At 37.4% G+C, this 27,925-nt stretch overlaps 1 protein-coding gene and 2 pseudogenes across 7 annotated transcripts in view; 2 read left to right on the top strand and 1 right to left on the bottom strand.

Moving 5' to 3' along the window:
* On the bottom strand, positions 1-27,670 carry LOC112933521 (small ribosomal subunit protein eS4, X isoform-like; annotated as a pseudogene).
* Positions 8,378-27,925, top strand: part of C6 (complement C6) — a 94,866-nt gene continuing 75,318 nt past the window's right edge. Inside the window, exons 1-3 of one of the 7 annotated variants that reach the window (XM_072756999.1) lie at positions 8,410-8,747; positions 9,178-9,278; positions 12,275-12,308. Coding sequence is in view for 3 of the 7 variants with exons in the window: in XM_072756995.1 (XP_072613096.1) it covers positions 9,276-9,278 (3 nt within the window). In the remaining 4 variants the exon portion in view is untranslated. Of the gene's footprint in view, positions 8,748-9,008; positions 9,279-12,274; positions 12,309-27,925 lie in introns of those variants that run through there. The other 6 variants (XM_072757000.1, XM_072757001.1, XM_072756995.1 and 3 more) reach the window with 6 other exon arrangements.
* LOC112933514 (beta-arrestin-2 pseudogene) lies at positions 20,522-22,044 on the top strand (annotated as a pseudogene).

A 27,925-nucleotide genomic window follows, 5' to 3' on the forward strand; every position in this document is an offset into this window, starting at 1 on the left:
GACAGCTACCACAGAAATATAACTTTATTACTTTTTTATCGTGTTGTATTATCTTTAATTAAGTATAAAGACTTCTAATCATGTCATCTAGAGACCATTTCACCCACTGCTTTGTTTGACTGCTTTGTTTGGCTCTTGTCTCTCTCTTCAGCAATAGTGAGGCAGATACTCTTTCCACAGCGAAGAGAAATCCACGGTTTGTTGCCTTGGCCAATAACAAAAATGTTGGAGATCTGGTGGCAAAACTGTTGCCGTTGGCATCTTTCACATGAACTACATCAAAAGAACCAAAGTGTCTCGCTCTGTCGATGGTCATGCCAATTCTTCCCAGGTTTGCACCTCCAGTCACCAGATAGAGAGTGTCTGTACCAGTATCAAACTTGATGAAACCAGTAATCTTTCCAGTCTCCAAATCAATCTGAATGGTGTCATTCACCTTGATGAGGGGATCAGGATAGCAGATGGTGCAAGTATCATGGGTCACCAGATGAGGAATTCCTTTTGTCCCCACGAAGATCCTTCTCACTTTGCACAACTTATACCTCCTTATGCCTTATGCCTCCTTATGCACAACTTATGCCTCCTCAGGTATAATCCAACGAAGAGTAAAGTGACCCTGGGTGTGATAGATCAAATGGAAATTCTCCCCAGTATTGTCAGTGCTTGATCACATCCTTAAAGCCAGCAGGGTAGGTTGTATCAGTTCAGATCTTGCCATCATTCTTCATAAAAATACTGCATACAGATCTTCTTTACTTTTTCCCCTGTTAGGGCATACCTAAATTTGTTCTTTATGAAAATGATGAGAGGGAGACACTCTCTCAGCTTATGGGGACCTCGTGAGTAGATGCATGAGTGGCAAACACATCAGTCAGGTTATCCAGCATCCAATGCTTTGGAACCGCTACACACTTCACATGCTTTTTGGGGTCAAGAGCCAAAGCTGCAGTAGGCACAAAAAGATAATTTTACAACTTTTAAGAAGATAGAGTGATTTGATTCAAGTTCAAATAGATCACTGACTAGTTATTGAATATCTATTGATTGCCTTATTTTCCATTTAATTTTTATTTGGCCTCTATTAGAGTCCTTAAAAGACCCATTTTCATGGAAAAGATGCCATTGCTAATGACAGTTTTTTTGGGGGAAAAAAATCTAAATTTGGCCTTAAAAAAAGAACCAACCGTCCCTGGATTGGGTCTCAGCAGAGGCAGAAGCTTCAGTCTAGCTAACTGTGTGAGTATAGGCAGCTTAGCTGGCCTTCTTAGGGTTCCTGGTTCTTTACCTGAAAAATTAATTAATCTTTACTTAGTGTCTACTCTCTCTGTACTGATCTAAGTACTGATGATACAAAGAAACACAAGACTATTTCCTCAAAGAATGCAAAGAAAGGGACGCATTCACAAATAATTATGATGCAGTTTTATAACACTTGGCACTGACTGCTAAGGTCTCTTTCTTATCTAAAGTCATGTGACCCTATGAGTTTTTAATTAACTTACAAATAATTATATGTAAATGAGTATCTTGGGAGAGTTTATTGTCTTAAGGATTTAAAATATGCATCTGTGCAATTTATTTGCATTATTAATTTGTAATTAACTGCATTTTAATGTCTTATTACAGAATCATAAGACTCTTAAGACTGAAAGTGGTCAGGAATGCATTCATTCCAATTCCCTCCTTTACAAAGAATCTGGGAAACAGAGAGGCTAAGGGACTTGTCTTCCATCACACAGCTTGTTATTGGCAAAGGCAGGCCAGGCCAACATGTCCCACATTTTACATGCCTCCTTGCCTGTAAAGACATTTTAGTCCAGCATCTCTCTCCCTACTGAGATGCTAAATTCCAGAGCTCTGTCAAATTTATTGCATTTTGTTTATCTTCTCCAGAACTCTTGTGCTGTTTTGATAAAAAAGAACTTTAATCCATTTCACAACTTTTGGAAATTATATAGTGGTATGCTGACACACACTTCTTTGGCCATGGAAGGAAGTTGAACTATATAAACACTAAGATATACTATTCCAAGTTCAATTCCCATTTGCTCTACAATTCTTTTTTTTTTTAAGATTTTATTTATTCATTCATGAGAGACACACAGAGACAGAGACAGAGAGAGAGGCAGAGACACAGGCAGAGGGAGAAGCAGGCTCCATGCAGGGAGCCCGACGCGGGACTCAATCCCAGGTCTCCAGGATCACGCCCTGGGCCAAAGGCAGGCGCCAAACCGCTGAGCCACCCAGGGATCCCCTGCTCTACAATTCTTAATTGGAGTAAGTTTAAATAACGCAGCTGTTTACAAATACAAAGATTTCTTCATTGCTCAAACCATGTAGTATCCTATTTTTTATTACTCATAATCAACAAGAGATGTACTAAAGATATGGTTTTCTCTCTCTGAGTTGTCCAGAAGAAGCATAGATTTCCAGAATTTTGGCACTAGAAGGGATCTTAAAATACTTTTAAGTAAAAAAAAAAAAACTTCCATGTGAATCTCCATATTTTACAGATGTAAAAGATGAAGCCAAAGGGTCAGCACCCTTTTCTAAGGTCCCAGACAGCCTTCCCCAAACTAAACCAGAGTTCAGCTCTCTGATTCCCAGGCAGGGCCCATGTCTAAATGAAAGAACTTTGCTGAAATATTCTCAGAAAATTGTATTTTCATTTTTGATGAATGTAAGGATGCAATTAAACCTATTCTCCTCCAAAAAGAAGTGCTGATATTTGCTATACATCAGAGAAAAGCTTCCAAAAGCTCCCCTGCCTTCTCATTCACAAAGACATTTTCTCCTCAAGCAGTTTGATTGTTCTATATAGATATGCCCTGGATAACCAGTAAACAATCAATTTGTCTTAATGAAAGTCAGACAAAAGGGATGAGACTTCCATATTTGCCCCAGTGATTTTTGTTGGTATCAAAATGGTTTGCTATGGAAATTCCATGAGCCAATGTTTTCTTTCCACAGATGTTTTCCTCAAAATTTTCCAAGTTAAGGGAAGATTTGTGTAGATATACTATAAACTAGAACAGAAAGTAGTAGGAGAGAAGGAGATAGCCACCTCTCACAGCGGCACTGAGTGCATTGGTGCTTGGTAGTGGCGCGTCGTCTTTCTCCTATTTCTCTTCCTTTAGCCCCAAAGACCATCAAATCTTCCTAAGTTTTCTTCATCTTTGTTCATGCTTCCCTCTAAATATCTACTTCTTATCTTACTGTGGTATTTCTTGCGTTTTCCTTTTTTGCGGGTATTGGTCCAAATCTACTTGAACACAGAACTATGTTCAGGTATCACAAGCATTTACGTCACAGAAGCAAATCATCTGGGGCACCTGGGTGGCTCAGCAAGTTAAGCACCTGCCTTGGGCTTAGGTCATGATCCCAGGGTCCTGGGACTGAACCTCACATATAGGGCTCACTGCTTGGCAGGGAGCCTACTTCTCCCTCTACCTCTGCTTGCCCTTCTTCCTGCTTGTGTTTTCTTTCTCTCTGTCAAATAAATAAATAAATCTTTAAAAAAAAAAAAAAGAAAGAAAGAGAAAGAAAGAAAGAAAGAAAGAAAGAAAGAAAGAAGAAGAAAGAAAGAAAGAAAGAAAGAAAGAAAAAAAGAAAGAAAGAAAGAAAGAAAGAAAGAAAGAAAGAAAGAAAGAAAGAAAGAAAAAGAAAAGAAGCAAATCATCTAAGGGAAAGAATGGATCTTTCATTTTTATTCTTTCTGTATTGATATTATATAGACATACCTTGACTCCACCTATATTTTGAGTTGAATAGGAAGTCTTTAGTTTATTTTAAAAATAGGCCCCCACTGAACAGGCTCACGTCTTTTGACCTAATTATGAAGAAAACGCCTAGACTTTTCAAAAATATTCTGACTCCCAAACTGAACTGACATTGGATTAAATCTGACCTTTGGGACACAAACCCCTGAGGCTATTCACTTCTTCTTTTCAGTGGGATTTGCTGATATTTTCCTCTGGTTCTAATGTAGCTTAAAGTCTGTCTTTAAGACAGCTTTTAAAAAATTAGAGAGAAAGCAAAAAGCTAGCCTCAAGGCATAGGCAAACAGTCCAGACTCATCCCTTTGGCAGGCTGAGAAACTTCCATTTGGTTGTGGCAGCAAGCCTAATGAGAAGAAAGCCATTAATTAAATAAACAAAACATTGCAGTTTGGTCAGAGGAGCAATATAGGTAGCAGCACATCAGCCAACTCCCAGCCCTTTCTAGGAGAGAATTACTCATGTTCTAAGGAGTTGGTTTTGTTTAACCTACTGCAATCACTTCCAGAAAAAAAAGAACTTCAGATTATAAGTTTAGGAATCATCAAGCTTCTCTTGCACTTTGGCTTAGAGGCTAAAGTTAACCGTAACATCTTGGTTGCATTCCCTCCACGTGAGGAAAGACTAAAAGAATCGTCTCAATCTCCAGGTTTTAGGAGATACATAGCCTAGAACAGTTCTCTTGGTTCCTTTCTTAGATGACTTTACTTACTGGCTCCCATACCCTTGGTTTCTCATGACCTTCCCTGAAAATTTGGGACCACCTCACTCTGGGCCCTGTCTTCTCTCCACTGTACTAGTCATGGTGGAGATACATCATGAAAAAAGCCCTGAGTGCTGTTCTCTGTTATCTGGTCCCTAGCACAGCTGTGGTACCTCATTGGAACCTGGCCTAATGGTTTTCTGCAGTCAGATAATTATTCACAGGACTTATCTTCATTGAGCACATGCTGGGGAGAAAAATAATAGCAGGATACAGGAAACATTATCTGCCTCAGATTCAAAATTGGCCTCCAATGACTTGATTCTGGTTTATGTTATGAGAAGGAAATGAATAGTCTGCCTGTCATTACTATGAATGTTTTTGCTGAACCCCTACCCCATAACCTCAGAAGCATACATTAGAAAACACAGGTATTTCATGCTGTTTTCCAGTGATGAGGATGAATAACAGAACCATCTATATTGCCTCTTTCCGTCCTTGTTGGGAGCAATGGCACGCATTTGTGCCATGATATTGAGGGAGGGCAATCCCATCAGTATTTGAGTTTATGTGTTATGGCTCCAGATGACCTTTGCTAAACACAGGAATATAACCTGGGAATGGGACATACAGACCCCTAATGAGCACTGTAACAGCTTTGATTAAGATAGGTAGCTTGAAAAAAAAAAAGATTAGGTAGCTTGAATCCAAAGACATAAAGAGAGGCGAGATTTTGATAGAGGAGGAAATTAAGAAAGATTTATTAGAAGTTCAGATCTTTGTAGGTTGTACAAATAAGGATACTATACACTGAGGAACTATCACACAAGATCTGGATCCCCAGACAATTTTTAGAGAGAAACAGCTAAGAGATCCAGGAGGAGGGGAGCCATAGGTAAAATTGGGAGGATGACAGTGATGAGAAATAAGACAAGACAGCACCAAAGGTAAACCTTGGGGGAAACTTACCTTTGATTTGAATGTGAACTTGCAGGAATTTGTATGACCTTAAAATGAGTAAATATTGTTCAGATATGTTACCTAAAATTTGTATTTAGACTTGTAAAAAAAAGTCAGATCATCTTAAAACAGCAAATGTTTTGTAGTCAACATACTTAAAGTTTTGATTCATCCTTCTTAAATGAAACAGTGGGACTATTGGCCTATAAGTTACCAACCAGTACATGGTCACTTGTTCTATTGGTCACTGCAAGAACGATCGGTACTTCTATGGTCAATGTGAGGGAAATAACTCCATGAAATAGCCTTCTGCTCCACTGCTAATTTTCCATCCAGGTCACTTTACTCCCTCGTTAATGACTCCATGCTTCAATTCAATCCCAATTATAAAAATAAGAACCACACTGACTTATATACTCCAACATTTCTTATTGCAATAACTTTCTTCCTCAGATTGCGGCCAAGATGAAAACACTTTAGCTAAGATGATTTGAATGATAAAACTTGTTATTTTACTTCCTGATCCATGAATAAAGAATCAAGGACATAAGAGGAATGTACTTCCATTTGAATAAATGCTTTCCAGACGGTGGGCATGACTAATTTATTTTGCGTTCAAACCTTCTACTGGATGTCCAAACATATGACCTAGTTAAAGTCTTTTCACAATATTGTAGTTCCTGTTTTCAGAGTGACTCCAAACAGCAGGGACATATAAGGTTCAGTCATGACCAAATGGAGCACAATACACAAGTACAATTTCTGATAGTATCAATTGTCCTAAATCAAAGAATGTCTTCCAATTTTTTGGTGATAAGTAAGAATGAAACATAAAGAAAGATTGAATTTCATCCCCAAATTGGCAAATGAGGTATAGGGGTCTATTCACCAATATGCATAGTCTTGAAAATGGTCTTTTATATCATCCCAGGAAATTCAAACTTCCTGTTTGCTCTGTGTGCTCAGAAATCCTCCAGGAGAGTGAAATAGTAATAGGACAGAGGCCCTTCCTAAGGGAAGGCAAATTGGTTTCTGCTGGTGAAGTCCTTCCTGATTTTCACCCCATAGTACAAACCTGAGCTCTTGCTCCATTTTAACTTATGTCAAGCAGCTTCCCACCTTGGAGTGGGACCATAGACTGCAAATTCTCTGTTTGCTGTGAACTTAGCCCTCTTTATTTTCTGTCTTCATTTTCCTCCTCCTCCCTGTCCACCCTAGTTCCTCCATTCCAGTTTGGTGAAATACGCTTTAGGAAAAGGGGACTCTGAAAGGAAGGAATGACAAAAGAAGAAATTTTTAAAAAGGAAGAAAGAAAGGAAAAAAGAAAAGGAAGGAAGCAGGGAGAAAAGGAAGAAAAGAGCAGAATTTGCTTACTCATCGTATATTGAGAATACTTCCCTCCCCCCCCACCCGCCCCGGTTGTTTTCTTGCCCCCAAAGAACATGACTTTCTTGTTACAGCAGTTGGCATATTTTATTCAATTGAATTTCTGTATTCTCACAGTCAAAAACAGAATTTGAAAAGTATTTTTGAAAGCAGGAAAAATCACCCCTTGTGTTGCAGTGATATTGTTATTTTTTAAAATCTCATTAAAAATTAAATAAAAGATCCTGAAACTAATATAACACTGTATGTTAACTATACTGGAAATTAAAGCTAAAATTTTTTTATTTTTTAAAAGATTTTATTTATTTATTCATAAGAGACACAGAGAGAGGCAGAGACATAGGCAGAGGGAGAAGCAGGCTTCCTGTGGGGAGACCAATTCAGGACTCGATCCCAGGACCGCAGGATCACCACCTGAACCAAAGGCAGACGCTCAACCACTGAGCCACCCAGGTGTCCCTAAAGTTAGAATTTTAATTAAAAAATGAAATAATAGATGTTAATAATTTTTGGACTGGTAAGTGATCATTAAACAATTCTTTTCCTTTCTTTAAGTAGGCTTCACGCTGGGCAGGGCTTGAACTCAAGACCTAAACTGAGAACAAGAGTCGGACCCTTTATCAACTGAGCCACCCAGGCACCCTGAGCATCAAACAGTTCTTAAACGACTGTTTTTACCATTTGAAAAATGTTAATTGTAAGATAGATGGTAAAAATTTAGATGCAACTCCAATGTCCTTTTCCTGAATTCATGATTGTTAAAAATTGAAGTAAAAAGTTATTTCATGTTTAATTTATATTTGTTTAAAACAGAAGTAAAAATGGTAGAAAGAAGATCCAGAACAACAGAGTGGTGCCTCCATCTACATCGCCAACAGTGCTGTGGGGTCTCTGGCTTGTTCATCTGGTCCAGAGGGACCCAGGGCCAATTCATTGATTCCCCCCATGGAGCATTCATCTCTGCCCAGGTTTTCCTCACATCCTGTCCTCCTAGGAAAAGGCTGGTGGAGGCTGCTGGGTGGCCCAGATCACATACACAGACAAAGCCTGGGCTCCGTCTGGCCTGTCAAGAGGGACTCCTGGCTTGTTCTCATCCCTCCTTCCTAGTTCTGTTTCTGCTTCTCAAATAAATACAACTTGATCACATTAAAAAAAAAGTTTTAAGAAACTTCTGTTACAGGATTGCAGGGATCTTGTCTCACACAGTCAAAGAATGGATCTCACAGACACAAAAGGGTGAAGTGAAATGCAAATTATTAGGTGAAGGTGAGAACAGAAAGGAGAGCAAAAAGCCTCCTAGAGTGAGAGGGGTCGGGAATGGGTTGCCACTGAGGGCTTCAGTGGCAGTCTTTTATTGAGAACTGACTAGGGAACTTAAATCTTCTTGACATCTCTACCACTGGTAGTACCATGTTTACTTTTTCTTTGAAGTTTGGTGATATTTAGTGGTCCAGCTGTAACTGTCATAGAGATATCTCATCTCTGACATTTAAGACATAACGAAGTCATCTCATTATGTTCCCTTATCTCTGGTTTTGTCCGCCTCCGCATTGCTCCATATCTGGGATTTTTGTGAGCCTGGTCACATAGCCTCCTGCCTGAGCCTTGTCAGGGGAGTCAGGGGCCTCCTCTCTCTCTCCTGCCTACACTTTAACCCCTTCCCTACTCGTGGGACAGGATCTGTGGACAGAGAGTCATACTGGGACTGTGAGGAGTGACAGATTGTATACCTTTTAACCAGTGGGGGTGAGAGGTAGTGCAAGTCTCCAAGGAATCTGGAAGCAATGCTTTCAGGACCTTGAGGGGCCAGCTGCTGCCAAGATGAGGCTACTTTTAAACATGAAGGCACTAGGGCAGCCACGAATTCCTTGAAGAGGGTAACACTCTGCGTGTTTCGGGGATCTCTCTGTGACCTGCACGCTGTAAGGAGAGTTTAATTCAAGCTACATTTCTTTTGCCTTTATTTCCCATGTCACTTAAACATGTAGATGTTTTACTCAGGTTTAGGGCTTATAGAGATTTCTTGCTAAAATATGTTTGAGTCTCTCTTAGTTTTATCTTCAATTTAACATTTGTTAAGATTTATTTATTTATAGAGACAGAGCATTTGCAAGGGGGAGGTGCAGGGTGGAGGGTGGAGAAGCAGAGGGAGACAGAGAATCCTAAGCAGACTTTATACCCAGGGCTCCATCTCATGACCTTGGGATTGTGACCAGAGCTGAAATCAAGAGTTGGATGCTTAACTGAACTGACTAAGCCACCCAGTGGCCCCTTATCAAATTTTATTTTGAAGCTGAGTCTTAGAAACTGGAATGTTTTTGAGGACAAGTACATCATACCTAAACATTTCAGGATGTATTGAGATTCCCGATGGGAGCGCATAAGGGGGGCTTGGCTGTGGAGCTGAAGGATGTCCTGTCTTTCCTGAAGTATTTCCAAGTCATAGGGAAATGGTAAGTTTTCCACTTTTTTATTATTCTCTTTCCTGTATTGGTGGGCATGCCTGTGAGTTTTGTATTTCTTGGAATGTCTGGTTAAAAAAAAGAAAAAAAGGTTTCTAGATTTAAGTCAAGTCAGTAACCAGGTGCTATAGACTGTTTTATAGTACATCAACATATAGTAATATGAGATGGCTACACCAAAAAGGTCTATATGAGGTGAGTGGAGATTTTATTTATGCACTTGGAAAGGCAAAACTCCTCCTAGTAGCTTGTCATTACTAACTAAAGTCCAATCTTGTTGTCAAATCTAACATTAATATTTTTATTTGTTCATTCTATTTCTACTTATTAATATTGTTCATCTTTAAGACTGGTATTAAAGACTAGAGAAGTTGCGGAGAATTTGTTTTGTGTTAGTGACCAAATCTGGATTTACTGCAAGAGAAAGTCTGAAAGTACTGATTAAGCAGTTTGATGTTATTATGTGTGAAGACGTTTCTCAAAAATTTGCTATGTATCCTTTTCCTGCAGAAAATTATGTAACCAAGTCACAAAGCTGTTGTGTTGTGTGTGTGTGTGTGTGTGTGTGTGTGTACGTGCACCAATACCACTTGGTAACCACCTCATTTGCCCAGACTGAGAAGTTAAAATATATTTGAGTTTTATAATAAAATAAAATATATTTGAGTTTTAGAACTTATATTAAGCTCATGGTGGAATAAAAAGAAAGCATTAGCCTGATACTTTTGAAAAGACATTAAACTATAGAAAACATTGGCTATAACTTGTGAATAACCTAGAAATCATTATCTGAAAATGGATAATAAACAGACGCATTAAAAAAAAATTAGTTCCTCCTCTGAGGTTTAGGTTTTCAGCTGGAGGTGGTTTGCTCCTTAGAGGACATTTGGAAATGTGTGGAGGAGGTTTTTGATTGTCAAAATGACTGGGGACAGCCCGGGGGCATTTAGTGAGTACAAGGCCAAATATGCCAAATAATCTTCAATGCATAGTAGACATTCTGGCTTAATGAAGAACTCTGGCATCATGATGCCAGCAGCACCCCTGTTGAGAACTGATGGTGTCCCTATTCTTAATAGGTATGACATATGGGAAATATTAGGAAACTAGACTGGATAATTTTCTTTTTTTTTTTTTTTCCAGTGTAGACTCAGGCCAGTAAAATGAACTAATTAGGAAATAAATTTCTTCTTTCTAAAATTATAGTTAACACCCACCATAAGCAATTGGTCATTTACATTCTCAATGTTTGTGCCTTGGGGTTTGATGGTTTTATGTAATGTAGTAATGTACTGGAAACAGTTTAAATCTTATTGTAGGAAAATAGTGCTATTATCTAGGAAAACAAAAGACTTCTTGTAATTTCAAAGTGCTCAAAATTCAGACAACTGGAGATTTAATCACCGTGGACCTGAAAAATAGGGTTTAAAATTAAAGTTGAACCTGGTAAGAGCCTAGACATCATTGCCTACATCGTTGATGGGATAAACATAAGAAATTCTAGAAACCTATGTAAATACCAAAGAACAGGATGAAATAAGCTATGTATTCAGTTCAATCCTGGCCAGCTAAATATTTTTATTCTTTGTTTTCCCCATCAAGAAGAACTATGGTTGTATTAATTTCTTCTTAAAAATTTCATCAAAAATTTAATTTAATAATTTTTAAGTTGAATAAATAATGTTTTCAAGTCCCTTAGAGCAATATTCCCTAAAGGTAACACCATTTTATTACATTCTTTTTTTAAGTTTGTAAGATGTGATTTCTCAACTTGATAATGACCCAGGCTCCAGTTCTTTTTTACTAAACTAAAACCCATGAACATCTTGGTTAATCTCATTGTATATGTGTAGATGTGGTTACTTTCATGCAACAAGTCCCTAGCTTTAAAACCTTTTAATATAAAAAAGATACTTGTGAGCCTTCAAAATTTTTTTTAATCTTCTGTGGTGTGGCTGGATTTTAGTTGTGTATTTCTCTGTTCTCAACTTTTTGAGTTATTGCTGGAAAGCAAAAGAGATAATAGTTTTTATTTACAGTTGACCCTTGGGGTGTGTGGGTGGCTCAGTAGATTAAGCACCCCCCTCTTAATTTCCATTCAAATCATGAACTCAGGATTGTGAGATAGAGCCCCCTTGATAGAGCAGCGAGGAGTCTGCTTCTCTACCTCTTCCCCTCTCTCTGCTCCTTCTCACATTCTTTCTCTGTCTTTCCTTCTCTCTCTGAAGTAAATCTTAAAAAAAAAAAATTACAGTTGACCCCTGATACAACATGGAGGTACGGGTGCCAAACCCTGCATAGTTGAAAATCTGTGTATAACTTTTGACTCCCCCCAAATTTAACAACTAACAGTTGACCATTGACTGGAAACCTTGCCAATAATATGAGCAGTCAATTAACACATATTTTGTATAAGTATTTATGCTATATTCTTGCAATAAAGTAAACTACTGAAAAGACAATGGTATTAAGAAAATCATGAGAGAAAATCTCCAAAATCTTTCCAATATATTTATTGAAAAAAAAATCTACATATAGGTGGACCAAGCAGTTCAAACACATGTTGTTCAAGGGTCAACTGCATTTGACTTTTGGCTAAGTTTAAGCTATTACATTACAGTTAGTTGCACTACAGTTCTATGTTAGAAAACTCTTTGACATTATCTAAAATAATCCTCACAACAACCATCTAGGTTCAGTGCTATTATTCCCAAACTACAGCAGCAGAGCACTGACATAACTGGGTCCCAAGATCTAACATCTGGAAAGGAGCCTTCCAGTCTGAAGCTCTTCCTATAACAGTATATATTCTTCCTATTTTCATTTAAATGATTGCCTCGTATTTTAGCTAATAAAAACATTAAATAAAATCTTGAAACTACTACAGTGCTCTAACTTGAACCTAAAAAATTTTTGAATAAAGGTCTGGGCAGAATCCTTTTTCATCCCATGTAGATTAAAGAAATTTATAAAATTTCACTTTACAGGTCTCCTTTGGGACTTTAGGCTCTGCAAGATAAGGTAAAAATAATGATTTTCAAATTTGTTTTATTTTTCTTTTCATCTTTCTATCATTTCTTTTCATAATACAATAATAAAAACTTTAAATCAAGATTTGGATGATACTATAGATATGTTCTAAAGTGATCAGGAGAATTAAAGCAATTTAATTTTTTGCTGTGAGAACCATCCCTGGTATTATTCTTCATTTTTTAAAAGTCATATCGAATTTTATGGTTTAGTAGAAACACAATGCTTTATAGAAAAAGATATTAACATACATGGTGAAATATTTTCCTACGTGAACTCTTTTCTTTTTTAAGATTTCATTTATCTATTCATGAGAGACACAGAGAGGGAGGCAGAGACACAGGCAGAGGGAGAAGCAGGCTCCATGCATGGAGACTCCAGGATCACGCCCTGAGCCAAAGGCAGACACCAAACTGCTGAGCCACCCAGGGATCCCCCCTACATGAACTCTTAAATCTGATTTAAAAGTTTTTAGGCTGATGTTTTTATACATGTTTCTTTTTTAAAAAAATCACAGAAAAAGAAAGATTGATGAAAAAGAAAAACTGGCATACAAATAGGAGACCTTTTGAGTTTTACTGAAAACATAAGCAGAAAAATGGGAGGGTAGCTAGAGGTTGAAACGGGGGTAATTGTCTTTTGCTGGTTTGATTTTAAGATGGGAAAAATGGGAGCACTCATATAAGTTGATAGGAGCCATCCAATAGAGAAAGAGATTTTGGTGATACACGAAAAGAAGGGAGATATGTCAGGGGAATATTCCTGATTCAGACAGGAGCAGACATGATCTGATACACTTAATTCCACTCCAGACTTCTAGGTGATAATGTGGAGCATATCTCAGACTTATTCCAACTGAGGGGAGAGAAAGTATATCTTTTTTACCAAACCCCCAACTGTCCAAGATTGAGGGATACATCAATAGCATTAACTCTCGGGCATTTCTGGCTTGACTCTTACATGGGCTGATTCTTCCCAGGGTCATTAAAGGGCCTCAGGTATGGTGTAGCAGAAATTTCATTAAGGAGGCTTCAGTGTGTAGAGGAGAGCTATGAGGATATGGCAGGCCACTGGTAGCTATTGTCACATCCACACTCTAGATAGGAGATACACTAAGTAATAACAGTTATATCTAGTTCAATAAACAGTTATAAATCAAGAAGAACTAAAATATGTATATATGAACTCAATTCAAGACCTTCTATTTTAAAAGCTTAAAGCATTATTATGAAACCCTCTACAAACTTAAAAAGACCAAGAACAGAAATTCCTTTAACATAAGTGAATAGTTATTTGTAGTATCTGTAATGCCACAAACCAAGAAAAAAACAATGCTCCCATAAAGCATAAGATGTGTCAACATGAAAACCATCAATATATTTATTTTTATTTATGAGACTAACATGCTACCTACTGCACTAACAGGGTAACTTCCTTATTTTTTAAATGATGCTTAGTCTAGTTAGTTGTTTGCCAGAAGCTTGAGCAACTTCCTGCTCCATCACTCTTTGACATATTGTACTCAAAGATTAATTCTTCTTTTGTTGTAGGTAAAATATGCTCCACTTTAAACAAACCCACTTAAGGCCTTAACACTTCTTTCTCTGCTGTCCTTAATAAAACCAGGCTCTCTCCTGACCTTCCCCAGTGGCAGCTGCTACTTATCAAGCTTATCAGAAGGTCAGGAAATAGAAGTTAGTGTTCTTCCTCTCCTGTACCCTTGACCCTCTATCTTCTTCTTCTAGATCATAACTCTTGTATTTCTTCTAAAGTTCTATTTTTCTCTGGGGATTAATTCAGCCTCTAATCCCACGGATTAGCTTTTAGGCCGTTTCTTTTCTCACTTCCCAAGGAAAACCTCCCTGATTCCAGACTCTCTGCCCCTGCACTTCCATCTTGTACCTCGCCTTCATTACACTGTGAATGATTGGGATTATAATAAAATTCTAAATTTATCTATATATATTTACTGTCAGTACTTTAGATGGCCCTCTGAATTCTAGCAATTTCCATTAAATTTTTTTAATTTGATCTTCATGATAACTAATTTTATACCAAGTTTACAAATGACGAAAGTGAGGCTGATAAAGTTAAGAAACTGCCAATATCCAGCAGGTAGAAGGCTGGGAGCCAGCCCGGTGTCAACTCAAGTAGCCCAACTCCAGAGCTTGCTCTTCTGCCCACACTGCTTCACTCCTCCATAGTATTTTAACTTGGTTTTCATTATTGTTCATCTTCTTGAAAGTCTCTAAGCTTTTGAAAAAAGAGATCATATGTACTTTGCCACAAACCTAGGTCCTGGACTCATTTTTGACACAAAACAGGTGTCTGATTTACATTTGCTGAATAAATGAATGAATGAACTAGTTGATACCCAATTCTACATTGCAAAATAACTGAAGGAATAATTGATAGGTTGGTGATGGGTCAGTCATTTTGTTTTCCTATGATAAAATCGAGCATATTGACTAAAACAGAATCATAGTAATCCATAGCACATGCATGTAGATTCTATTTTTGAAAATTGTCATTTGCATGTAAACATTTCAGTTTAGATTGGATCGAAAAAGGCCTCTGTCAATTACTGAAGTATCCTTAAAGGGATAAAATTTGATTCCCCAAATGTATATTGCAATAAGCCAAGGCAATAAGATTTCCTTAATGGATATAAATAAACAAAAGCTTTTCCAATAATTTTTAAAATTTATACCCAAGATTACACTAAATGTTATCAAGAATATAAAAGGAGAAGATCTAAACTTTGTTTTTAAGTGCTTTAGTTTGATATGTGAGACATCATGAACAGGCCAAGAAAATGTCTAATCAATGATATCTTATATGACACAGATTGTAACAATTACAGATATTCTGAGCTGGAACTTGTGCCTGTGAGACGGAGAGGTCAAGACAGTTTAGGGGAGGACATAGGCTTTGGCTGAGAGAATACAGGCTTTTCATGAGTGGGTTGAAGGGATTTTAGGACAAGGGCAGGAAAGGATAGAGAAGTGAGCAGACAAGTGGGGAGTTGGAGAGTAGAACAGCAAGCAAGTTGCTTGCTGTAAAAACAGTTTATAGTAGGAAAGAATTACAATGCTCTATTAGAAACCAGCTGGCTGATGGAAGAGTGTGACTGCCAAGCTGAGCATTTAGACTCGACATAGAGAGCCACTGTGGATTAAGAGCAGAGTGTGGACACTAAACAGAGGTTACTAGGAAATAAAACCAACATTATTTTTAGAAGGATGAAGGAAGAACAGAGGCTGAAAGTAGGGAGATCAGCTAGGAGACTACCACAGTTACTTAAACATGAAGTGAAAGGAGCCTGGATTCTAGTTAAGACAAGAGGAATCAAGGGCACCTGAGTGGCTCAGTGATTGAGCATCTGCCTTCAGCTCAGGTCACGATCCTGGAGTCCTAGGATCAAGGCCCACATCGGGCTCCCTGCAGGGAGCCTGCTTCTCCCTCTGCCTATGTCTCTCATGAATAAATAAATAAATAAAATCTTAAAAAAAAAATAAGACAGAAGGAATAAAGAGATGTAAGGAAGCCTATGAAGGCAGCATTGAAAGGGCCTGTTGACTGACTAGGGCATATGGGTCTGCAGAAAGGAAGAAATAAATGGTGACATCAAGGCTAGAAGTCAGGAGAACTAGAAGCTCAGATTTAGATACACAGCTCTGGAGGTGACTGAAAGAATAAGCATGGGATTTCTGAAGGCTTTTGCCACATGAGAAAGAAAATGTAAAATCTTAGCTAGAAATGTATTTGGGAATGACACACAATTTACAAATCATTCTTTTAAATAACAGATCATAAAAAAATAAAAAGATTGTAGATTTTTTTTATTTGTTAAGGAAACATTCTCCTTACAAGTGTAAGTTTATATTTACCTACTAGAACTCAGATGTACCTCAAAAATGTAACATTGTTTTCTGTGAGTTCTTCTTGCCTTTCTGCCCCTAACTTAGTGATTGAAGAAAAATATCTTAAACTTGAAAATTAGTATTACTGATCAAGGAAAACATTCAATTAGCTCAAAATTTAAGTTCTCCATCAATATTGTCTTTTACTCTGTCATAGGATTTCTATTCTACCTTCCGTGTTTCAAGATTCATCCAAATATTCAAAAAGGTGGTGAAGTAGGGCCTCTAATCCACAGACTGTCACACCGTGCTGGCTGCCACTGTGAAGGGCTTTGTCCTACTGATGTGCTCAGCATCTAACACTGGTATTAATTTTGATCTAGTCTTTCCTTTAGCCTTTTAAGGCTTATGTGGACACCCACTATAAAACGTGTGTTCCTTGTCATAGTATCTAATCAAGACATTTTTGGTTTCATCAGTTTTCTCAATATTTTCTTGTTGCTCTCTCAAGGCACATAAGAGTTGTGGATACTACAAATAGGCTTCCCACAATTAGTAAAATTATCCCCAGTCCATTTACTTCTGCCACCATTGCTGCTTTCTTGTTCAACCGCCGCATTGTTTGTGACACCATTCTGAATCCAGGACTTTTCTGCAAGCTTTGTAATCTTTTCAGTCTGTGTCCATTGTATCAGAGTTCAAGGCCTAATATTTTTGGGTTCCCCATGACTTATCTGGATATGTTTTTCTATCACCTAGGTTTTAACTCTGGGAGAGAGTGGTACCAAAATTTAATGGTGGCCTAGAGCCAGCTTATTTATACCAGCTCATAAAAGTTCAGAATTGTTGCCAGCTAGCTGTTAAACATAGACTTTATTTAAAATTAAATTATATGGACTTTCATTTAAGTTAATTAAAAACAAAGGCAATAAATATTTCAAATCATTACATCCTAAATTGTAATACATTTTTACTAATTTTATTAACACTTTACTAAAAAAATATTTCACTGATAACTATGCCCTTGAAGTTACTATGTCTATTCTCTCTTTCTAACTCCGCACTCAATAATATCAGATTGGCAGCTTGAAATTGTCCATAATGTGAGTATTTACACAACAGAAATTGACAAATCCTACAATTGTTATACATATACCAGCACACTGCTGATGAGCGTCTCTTGCCTATCACTTCCTTAAAGTTTTCATCTGTTCTTCTCTTCTTTACAGTGGTCTAAGGGTTATATTACTACTTCTTCATGTGTGACAAGACTTGATTTTGCATCTTCCTCTTTTACTGGGTCAAAAGATATACTAATGGTATTTATTATTTATTAATAAAGAAGGGCAGTGGAGAGCCTGGATTTTAAATATATATATGATCCTTATTGCTTAACTGCTAACTTGCTTTCTAAACCCCGTCTTTGTAATGAATAAAAGGACAGATCTAAGCCAAGACTCCAAATCATCCCAAATTCTAAATTAATACAGTTCCATTAGTGAGGACTTATAGCAACAAGTAATAAATTGTCTATCTTGAGTTCTGAATAATTCACGATTGCAAATGTACTTCCATATTTTACTATCTTAGCATTCTTGATTTCTCATAACTTTCCAGGTTTCTCATGGTAATAAAGCTGATTTAACTAGTAATTAATGAACAAGAGTAATTGTATTCAGTTGGCATCTTTAACAAATGGAAACACCTTAAGCACAGCAATGTCAAAGCAGAGGATTTTCTGTGCTTCTTTTTCCACAAATGGTATGGAGGATGTAGAAGATTGCTTCCTTAGTCACTAATAATCATTTATAAAATTGGAGAAACCATAGGCTAATGAATCTTTCAGCTTCTTCTCGCTTCTACACTCAGTCCTAGTCCAATTAAGCTCTAGAGTAAATCTCTATCTTCTCACTCTGTTGATTAAATGGCCACTTTGACAGATAGAATTTAAAAGAACAAGCATTTGGGAAATATATTTATTGCCACATTTTCTGATGAAATGATTCTAATTACAGAGTATTGCAACATTTTCCAAACAAAGGAAACTTAGAATAACAAAGTTTCACTCTGGGAAAATGCTAGAATCCCCCTCTCCCCCAACCCACTCCTCAGGAACATTAAGGGAAAGTGGAATTTCTATTATCGAGACAAGGAATCTAGTTACTCTAGAGTGTTTCTATATTGATATCTTGCAATTGTATAGTGTTTTTTACCTTTATTCTTCAAAATAATAATGTAAAGTTTACCCAGAAAGGGTCATTCTTGAGATAGAGCATTACATAGGTGATACTCTTCACCTAGTTTTGCAAACTCTATGAAAACCTTGACTCTAATGGTTAAGCAGAACTTACACATCCAGATGTCACATGTAGCAATTCTTGAAGGTTTTAATTTAATCTCAATTTATTGAGAAAACAGAAATATTTGTGGTAATGATTGAAGTAATATTTAGTAGCGATAATGCTGCCGTATATGTATGATAACAAAAGAAAAAGAAATAAACTTAATGAAAGACTTAAACTGGAAAAACACATTAAAAAAAAAAAAGAAAAGAAAAACACATTGATAAGGTTCTCACATCACTTGTTGATAACCCAGCATAGCTAGAAAAAATGATCTGGTCTCCTCTGGGTTTGTCTCACAGTGATTTTCTTCTTTTCTTTTCTTTTCTTTCTTTTCTTTTCTCTTTTCTTTTAAGATTTTATTTATTTATTCATGAGAGACACAGAGAGAGAGGCAGGGACACAGGCAGAGGGAGAAGCAGGCTCCATGCAGGGAGCCTGACGTGGGACTCGATCCCAGGAATCACGATCACGCCCCGGGCTGAAGGCAGACGCCCAACCGCTGAGCCACCCAGACGTCCCTCACAGTGATTTTCTTTCAAATCTTCTAAGATAGGAGAGCTTTTCTTTCCCCTTCTCATCCCTTATTAATAACTGCAATTATTTCTTTTTGCTCATGCACTTACTTAGAAGCAACTGAGTGTTTATTACATTCATACAGATGTTTGGTTCCTTATAAAGTGCTCTACAAAAAGCTAATTGCCTACTTTTCTGTAATAGAAATAGCTGAATCTTGTTTTAGCTCTATGTTGTTTTCTTACCTAATTGCTCTATGACACTCATCCCTCTGCCATGATGCAAACATTCCACACGTGAGGAGCTTCTCCATCTATGTGGTCAATAGAAAGCATTACATCTTCCTTAGAGATCTGAGGTGAACATGGATCTGTCATATCACATATGGTTCCAGTGGTCTTTTTGTAGACAATGGATCGAGCAACAATGGCAGCAACAATTTAATCCCTCATTGCTTAACTATTTCATGTTAATATCTTCTATGCCATAATTTCATTGCAGATCTGTGGGGTTATTTACTTTTGACAATTCTATGAAGGAGTAGTTAGAGCCATTATCATTTCTTTATTTTACAGATGAGGAAACTGAGCCCTAAAAATGTTAACTGACATGCCCAAGGTCAAATAATTGGTGACTGAGCTATTATAATCTTCATATGGAGAAATATTTATGATATATTGTCAAATGAATTTTTAAAATACATAAAATGGAAAAATACATATAAAGATTATATGCATAATAGAATATTAATTGAAAATATACACATATATGCATGTGAAAAAGAAATACTGGTCAAAAAGTACATTTGATAAATATCAAATAGGCAATAATAGATACTATGTTTACAGAGAAAAGCAGACATGGTCCATGCCACACTAGAACTAATAATCTAGTGAAAGGGACAAATGCTAATCAAATAAATACAAAAACAAATCTATAATAACACATCATGAAAAAAGTGTAAAGAAAAAAACCAAGGTGCTATGAATAGCATTTAATTTAATATAAATAAAGGTTGATTAGACTCTGAAGAAGTTAATTGAGGCAGAAAACAGAAAGATGACTAGGAATTAGCTAGGTGAAGATGCTGGAAGGTTTTTAATTTTTCTCTTTACTTTTCTGACTTTCCCAATTTCTATAAAACACGAGTGTTACTTTACTAATCAGAAACGGTGCATGTGTGACTTTGATTCTCTCTCTGGCAGAGTACTTTCTATCAAACCAAACTTCCTAGAAAGGCAACTCTCAATGCTGAAATTAAAAAGAATAATAAAGGCAAGAAATAGTTTAGCAACAAAGGAGCCTGAGAAAAGGAAAATCCACTATAGTAAGAGAAATTCTCTGCCACTTTTTCTTTTAAAAATTTGCTGATATATGAGCACTATGGGCCAGAGTCCTAACAAAGAGCAGCAGATCAAAGCTTTTTTGCTACTTCACAGTGCTGGGGGGGGTGGGGGGGGGTTGGGGGACAAAGGCTAGGAGGATGTTGAAGATAGCCAGAGCTCAAGGGATGGGTGGGTAATGCTGTTCGGGAAGATTTTAATGCATTTCTTAACTGTAACTGATAGAAACAAGCAACTAAAAATCAGTAAAGGTGTAGAAGATTTGAGGGATACTATTAATACGTTTGGCCTAATTAAAGTAGATAAAAGACTAAAAAACTTCAGACACATTTTTTGAGTGTATGCAAAGCATTTGCCGTATGTTGGTAAATGATCATATATTGAGCCATAATGCAAGTCTCAGTGGTTTGGAGGCATGGAGATATATAAATATAATCCCAAGCAGCAGGGGAATTTAGCTATGTATAATTATTCCACAATAGCTGGAAGCGGAGGGTGCACATGCTCAGTGGCATAGGGAGGAGAAGGGACTTGGCAGCAGGCTGGGAGGTTGCAAGCTAGCCACCAACCCAGTGGGCATCGGGTGTGCACACCCATGGAGGGAAACCAGACACCAGGGTCTTCAAGAAGTTGCGCTCTAACTTCAAGCTTGAGGCGTACTTGGGCAACCAGGTCTTTGTAGACCATCTAGACAAAGTGAACCCTGTGGATGGTGTGGTGCTTGTGGACCATGACCACTTAAAGGATCACAAAGTGTTTGTGACCCTCACCTGCACCATCTGCTATGGCTGCAGGACCTGGATATAATACTTCAGAATTGGCCCTGGCCTGTCACACTGCAGCCAGACCCAGCAGACACAGGAAAGGCCTATGGAGCAGACTTTGAGGTTTGACCCTTCTCTGCCAAATCACTAGAAGAGAAAAACCACAAAAGGAGCTCTGTGTGTCTGGTTATCTGAAAGGTACAATTTGCCCCAGAGAAACTGGGCCCCAGCCTCCGGCAGAAACTACCCACCACTTCATGTGTGACCTGTCCTGCACCTTGAGACTTCCCTGGGCAGGGAGCTATATTACCATGGGGAGCACCTCAGTGTCAACATCCATGTCACCAACATCTCCACCAAAACAGTCAAGAAGATCAAAGTCTCTGTGAGATAGTATGCCAACATCTGCCTCCTACGCACTGTCCAGTACAATTGGCCTGTGGCTCAGATCAAACAAAATGACCAGGTGTCACCCAATTCCACATTCTGAAGGTGTACATCATCACTCCGCTGCTCAGTGACAACCAGGAGAAGCATGGTCTTGCCCTGGATGGGACACTCAAGCACAAAGGACACCAACTTAGCTTCCAGCACCATTGTGAAGGAAGGTGCCAACAAGGAGGTGCTGGGAATCCTGGTGTTCTACAGGGTCAAGGTGAAATTGGCAGTGTCTCATGATAGGAATATCTCCATGGAGCTGCCTTTTGTTCTTATGCATCCCAAGTCCCACCACCACATCACCTTCCTCGGGCCCCAGATTGCTACTCCTGAAACAGATGCCCCTGGGGACACCAGCTATACCACCAGCTATATCAGATGATGATACCATGTTTAAGGACTTTGCCCAGCTGGCACTGTAGGGGATGAAGGATGAGGACAACAAGGATCAGTTCTGCTAGAAGGGGGCTGCAAAAAAGGGGTGGGCAATGCTGGGAGAAGAAGGATCCCAGCCTCTCTGCCCTCCCTCCTCTAAGCAGCTTCCTCAGCCACCTCCTTCCCTCACCAGGCACTCCCACACATGCACTGAATCCATCTCTTCTTGAATGTAGGCATTGCTTTTTTGACTCCAACTGTGCCTCCCTAACCCCCCAGTGGGTGGCAAGCTGTGTTCAAGTCTATAACTTTTGGAGGGGGATGCTTAAAAGAGGAGTGACTGTAGGGCAAGTAAGGAGAAAGAACTACCACATTAAACCTCATGCCAACAGCCCCACACACACACACTCTTCCTCCCTTTTCCTTCATGAGACTCAGAGGCCATTTCTTTGTTTCTGAGCATAAAAAGAAAATAAATTTTAATAGGAAAAAATAATAAAATATTTGGAAATAATAAACTTCTAGATTATGGATCAAAGACATAATAAAAATAGAAATCAGAAAATATTTTAGTTTGAATAAGAAATGCAACATATTAATCTTATAGAATAAAGCAAAATCAGTGCTCAAAGGGAAATTTTTTTTAAAGATTTTATTTATTTATTCAAGAGAAACACAGAGAGAAAGGCAGAGACACAGGCAGAGAGAGGAGAAGCAGGCTCCATGCAGGGAGCCCGACACGGTACTCAATCCCAGGACTCTAGGATCATGCACTGAGCCAAAGGCAGACGCTCAACCACTGAGCCACCCAGGCGTCCCAAAAGGGAAATTTAAAAACCTTAAAATACATGTGTTAAGGGGGGAAAGGCTGAAGGCAAAAGATATGTTTATTAAATATTTTTTAAAATAAAACCCAAACTAAATGAAAAGAAAATGATAAAGAGTAGAAATTAATAAAACAGAAAATAAATATGCTAACGAGAAAAATCAATAGGCCAAAAATTAGAGTTTTGAAATAACTAATAAAATTGAGAAACCTTAAGACACAGAATAATTATTAGTAATAAAAATTTTAGTATCAGGAATAATTTAAAAAGACATCACTAAAGAGGCCATAGAATCTAAAAATACAAGTATATTTTGAACAACTATGCCAAAAAAAGAAGAAAAAAGAAATAGACAAATTCCTAGGAAAAAAAAAAAACTTAGCAAAAATGACACAATTAAAAAAAACAGATAACCTGTTAAGTCCTATTTCTATTAAATTGATTGTATATTTTATTAAAACATTTATTTCTCAAAAAACTCAGATCTATATTGGACTTACTCATAAATATTTAAAAATAACATCAACCCTTTTTTTAAAAAAAGATTTTATTTATTTATTTGAGAGAGAAAGAGAGAGCACAAGCCAGAGGGAGAGACAGAGGAAGAAGGAGAGGTAGTAGCAGACTCCCTGCTGAGCAGGAAACCCATTGCTGGACTTGCTGGATCCCAGAACCCTGGGATCACAACCCAAGCCAAAGGCAGACACTTAACTGACTGGGCCACCCAGATGCCCCAAAAAGAATGTCAATCTTAAACAAACTCTTCCCCAATATAGAAAATGAGCAGACCACTTGTTCAATATGGCCAAGTGAAGCTTAGCACTAAAATTTGACAAATATATTTCAAGAAAGAAAAATTACAAGCTAATCTTTCTCACGAACATAAAGACAAAAATCCTAAATACATACCAGCAAACCAAATGCAGGTATTTCCAGAATGCACTTATTCTGAAAATGCATGGTGATTTGAGATTTAAAAACCAACTGTTATCTCCAGATGTGATACTGTCAGACAAACCCAAAGTGATGAATATTCTAAAAGTAGCTGCCCTTTATTCTTCAAAATTGTCAATGCCACTAATGACAACAAAAATTTAGAAACCTGTTCTTGCATCAAGGGAGACAGTGATGACTAAATGAAACATGTGATCCTGGGCTGGATTCAGTACTGGAGAGGAAAAAAAGCAATAAAAAATAATATTGGAACAATAATATTGAAATGTGAATAATATAAACTGTATATGAAATCAAAACACTCTACCAATTACTAACTTTTCTAAATTTGGTAACTGTATTGGATCAACAGTAGACTCCATAGAAACTCATAGAAGGGAAGAGTAGAATGGTAGTTGCCAGGGACTGAGGGAAAGGGATAGTGGATGACAAAGGGTACAAGGTTTCAGTTATACAAGATGAATAAATCTTAGCAGTCCACTCTATAGCATAATGCCTTAGTGAACAATACTGTATTATCTTAAAATTTTGCTAAGAGGGTAGAACTTCTATTAAGTGTTACTATCAGGTGCACAAAATAATAATGAGTCTGGGAGGAAACTTTTGGAGGTGATGGGTATGTTTATGGCATAGATTGGGGTGATAATTTCACAGGTGCATACTTACTTCTGAATTTGTCAAGTTGTAAGCATTAAATACATGCAACTTTGTGTATGCTAATCATGCTTCAGGGCAGCCCCGGTGGCTCAGTGGTTTAGCGCTGCCTTCAGCCCAGGGCCTGATCCTGGAGACCCTGGATCAAGTCCCACGTCAGGCTCCCTGCATGGAACCTGCTTCTCCCTCTGCCTGTGTCTCTGCCTCTGTGTGTGTGTGTGTGTGTGTGTGATGAATAAATAAATAAAATCTTAAAAAAAATCATGCTTCAATGAATTGTTTTTTTTAAAAAAAGTAGACTGGATAAGCTGAAATTCATATAATGGGACTTATCTTTGTTCTCTTTCACACTTCTAAGCCTCAGACGACACTGGTTTTATCAAAATAGACTGCTTCGCTTCTCCTATTAGAAAAGATAGGGGGATCCCTGGGTGGTGCAGTGGTTTAGTGCCTGCCTTTGGCCCAGGGCGCGATCCTGGAGACCCGGGATCGAATCCCACGTCAGGCTCCCTATATGGAGCCTGCTTCTCCCTCTGCCTGTGTCTCTGCCTCTCTCTCGCTCTCTCTGTGACTATCATGAAAAATAAATAAAATTTAAAAAAATATATTAAAAAAAAAAAGAAAAAAGAAAAGATAGGGCCGATGCAGTCACTCAAAAGGTCAATTAGGCATATTTCATGGTGTCAATAAAAGGTATTTTGAGATCTATTTTCCTGAAGGGTAGAGCTATCTGCATACCATCTTGAAGGTTCCGTTTGGTGATCCTGCACTGGGGATTGCTCATCCACCCAGACTATTTTCTAGTTGTTGCCTCCCCGGGATTTCTTCCAGCATCACTGGAAAGAAGAGCAGAAAAAGCACTTTTTATTCAAGCACAGTTTCATTCAACCATCTAGTCCTCACAGAATAATGAAATTATCATAGTTTTGTAACTAATTCTCTGCTACCCTCTTTGTTTTCCTGCCTCTTTTGACATATATCTCCCCAATGCCCAGTAGGTAACAATACCTGCTAATCCCTAAATGTCAGCTATAGGAGAAACCATAAAACCAAAGCATTCATTTATCATAATAGTACCCCAGGCAAGTTCAGCTCCAAGCTGAATACAAATCTTTCCCTCACAGTCTCATGAATTGTATTCTTTATAGCTGGTATCAAAGAGATTGGGAAGCTTAATTTATAGAAGAAATTCAAAAGGATTTATGCATGTTAAAATTTTTTAAGATGGGGGCGGAAAATGGGGGAAGGTATCTGGTTAGATGAATATGGTTAAAAGATTATATTTATTCCCATGTAGGAGGCTACATGAATTTCTACTGAACATAGTAATTGGCCATATAAACTTATTTCATCAAGCTCCTATTGTAAGAGGAAGGAAATAAGATGTAAATCCAAAAGGACAAGAACAGAGACTTCAGTAGACATAATATTTCAATAACTTTTGGAAAGAGAAAGCAGATGGAGGAATAGTGTCTGATTTGGAACAAACTATATGCTTAAAGGCACATGAGGTGAAAACTAAAGAGGAGTCACTTTTTAACCTGCAGAACCCCTGGGAGGCAAAGGACTTAGAGGCATCAGGTTAACTTGCTCAAGACAGGCAACCACCTCCCCATCTTTTCCAGCAGGAGACACTAGGCCTGGAAAATCAACTCTTAGACACAGATCAAAGATCGAAAAATGATAAAATTATGGATATACAGGGGCACCTGGGTGGCTCAGGTGGTCCTGGGATCAAGACCTCCATCTGGCTCCCTGCTCAAAGGGGAGTCTGCTTTGCTTCTCTCTCTCTCTCTCTCTCTCTCTCTCTCTCTCTCTATCTATCTCTGCTCCTCCTCACCACTCATTATCTTTCTCTCTCTCAATTAGATAAATAAAATCTTTTAAAAAATTGTGGGTAATGGGATCCCTGGGTGGCTCAGCAGCTTAGTGCCTGCCTTCAAGCCCAGGGCGTGATCCTGGAGACCCAGGATCAAGTCCCACATCAGGCTCCCTGCATGGAGCCTGCTTCTCCCTCTGCCTCTCTCTCTCTCTGTGTCTCTCATGAATAAATAAATAAAATCTTAAAAATAAATAAATAAATAAATAAATAATAATAATAATAAATTTAAAAATTGTGGATATACATTAAAAAGCCATTATTTTCCCTTTTAATTGCTCTGAAACACATATGATAATTTAAATCAGTTTCACAACCTTTTTTTCATTATCAGTCCCTAAGAAACTTTTCGACTTTTTTCTAATTGCTCATCTTCTGCAATAAATTTTAATGCCCATGATGATATATTGTATGCTTGCTTATATGTAATATGCATATCTGTGCTTTACACATAAAAAGAAAAAACATAAAGTTCATTCTTTTTGCTCAACACAGGCTTCAGAATGACTACAATTTTAAAAGTTAAAATGTTAAAAAGTTATTGTCATGTAACTTCATTATTATGTGATTATTGCACAGTAAATTTTAATGTAACTTATTTAGTTCTATAAATTTTAATGTATGAAATTAGTATGCAAATTAACAACATTATATAATATACAGCAATAAGAGGTTTTGAACCCATTAGATTTTTTTAAAAGTAATTTACATTGACTGTTGAACAATGCAAGGGTTAAGAGTGTTGGCCTCCTGCACAGTGAAAAATCCACGTATAGCTTTTGATTCCTGTAAGATTAACTACAAGAGCCTACCATTGACCAGAAACCTTAGCAATAATATAAACATTTGATTAACAGATATTTTGTATGTTATATATATTATATATTGTATTCTTACAATAAAGTAAACTAGAGAAATGTTATTAAGAAAATCATAAGGAAGAGAAAATATATTTATAGTTCTGTACTGTACTTATCAAAAAAAATTTGCATGTAAGTAGACTCATGTAGTTCAAACCTATGTTGTTTAAGAGTTAGCTGTAATTTAAAAATTAAATTGCTTAAAAACTATTTTTAGTGAACTCAACTTTTACTTTTTGCTTGATATGAGAAAATAACTTTTAAATAACTGCTAGATCTTCATTTGGATATTGTCAACATTTCTTTCTTTTCAGCACTTGATATAATAGACTGAATAACTTATTGAATTGAATAAAAAGTATAAACTATTTTTATTTCATTCTAAAGCCTATGTCACACATAAAAACACTGAGGATCACACAGAGCAAATAATCAAAGAAAAGAAGTCACTTGCTCACCGTAGATTTTAGCACTAATCTTGTATACATTCTGGGTAACTTCCATAAACTCCATGTCAATGCTGCTTGTGTGATTCCCAAGAAACCCAATAAGAGGAGTTACATTCTAAGGAATAAGGTTCTATTGGGTAGGATTAAGCTCCACAGGACCACAGACTATTGTAGTATCTAAGAATTTTTAACCACCCCTACTAACAATCAATTTTCATCCTCTTGAGGGCAATGTTATCCCTCTTGTGAATGCATAATTTACAGCAAAAATTCTAACAGTGTATTCAGGAGTATACTTGAAAGCTATAAAAAAAGAGACATGGGATTAAGATAAATGGAGTTGT

Source organism: Vulpes vulpes, chromosome 4 (assembly GCF_048418805.1).
Source record: "Vulpes vulpes isolate BD-2025 chromosome 4, VulVul3, whole genome shotgun sequence".
NCBI lineage: Eukaryota > Metazoa > Chordata > Mammalia > Carnivora > Canidae > Vulpes > Vulpes vulpes.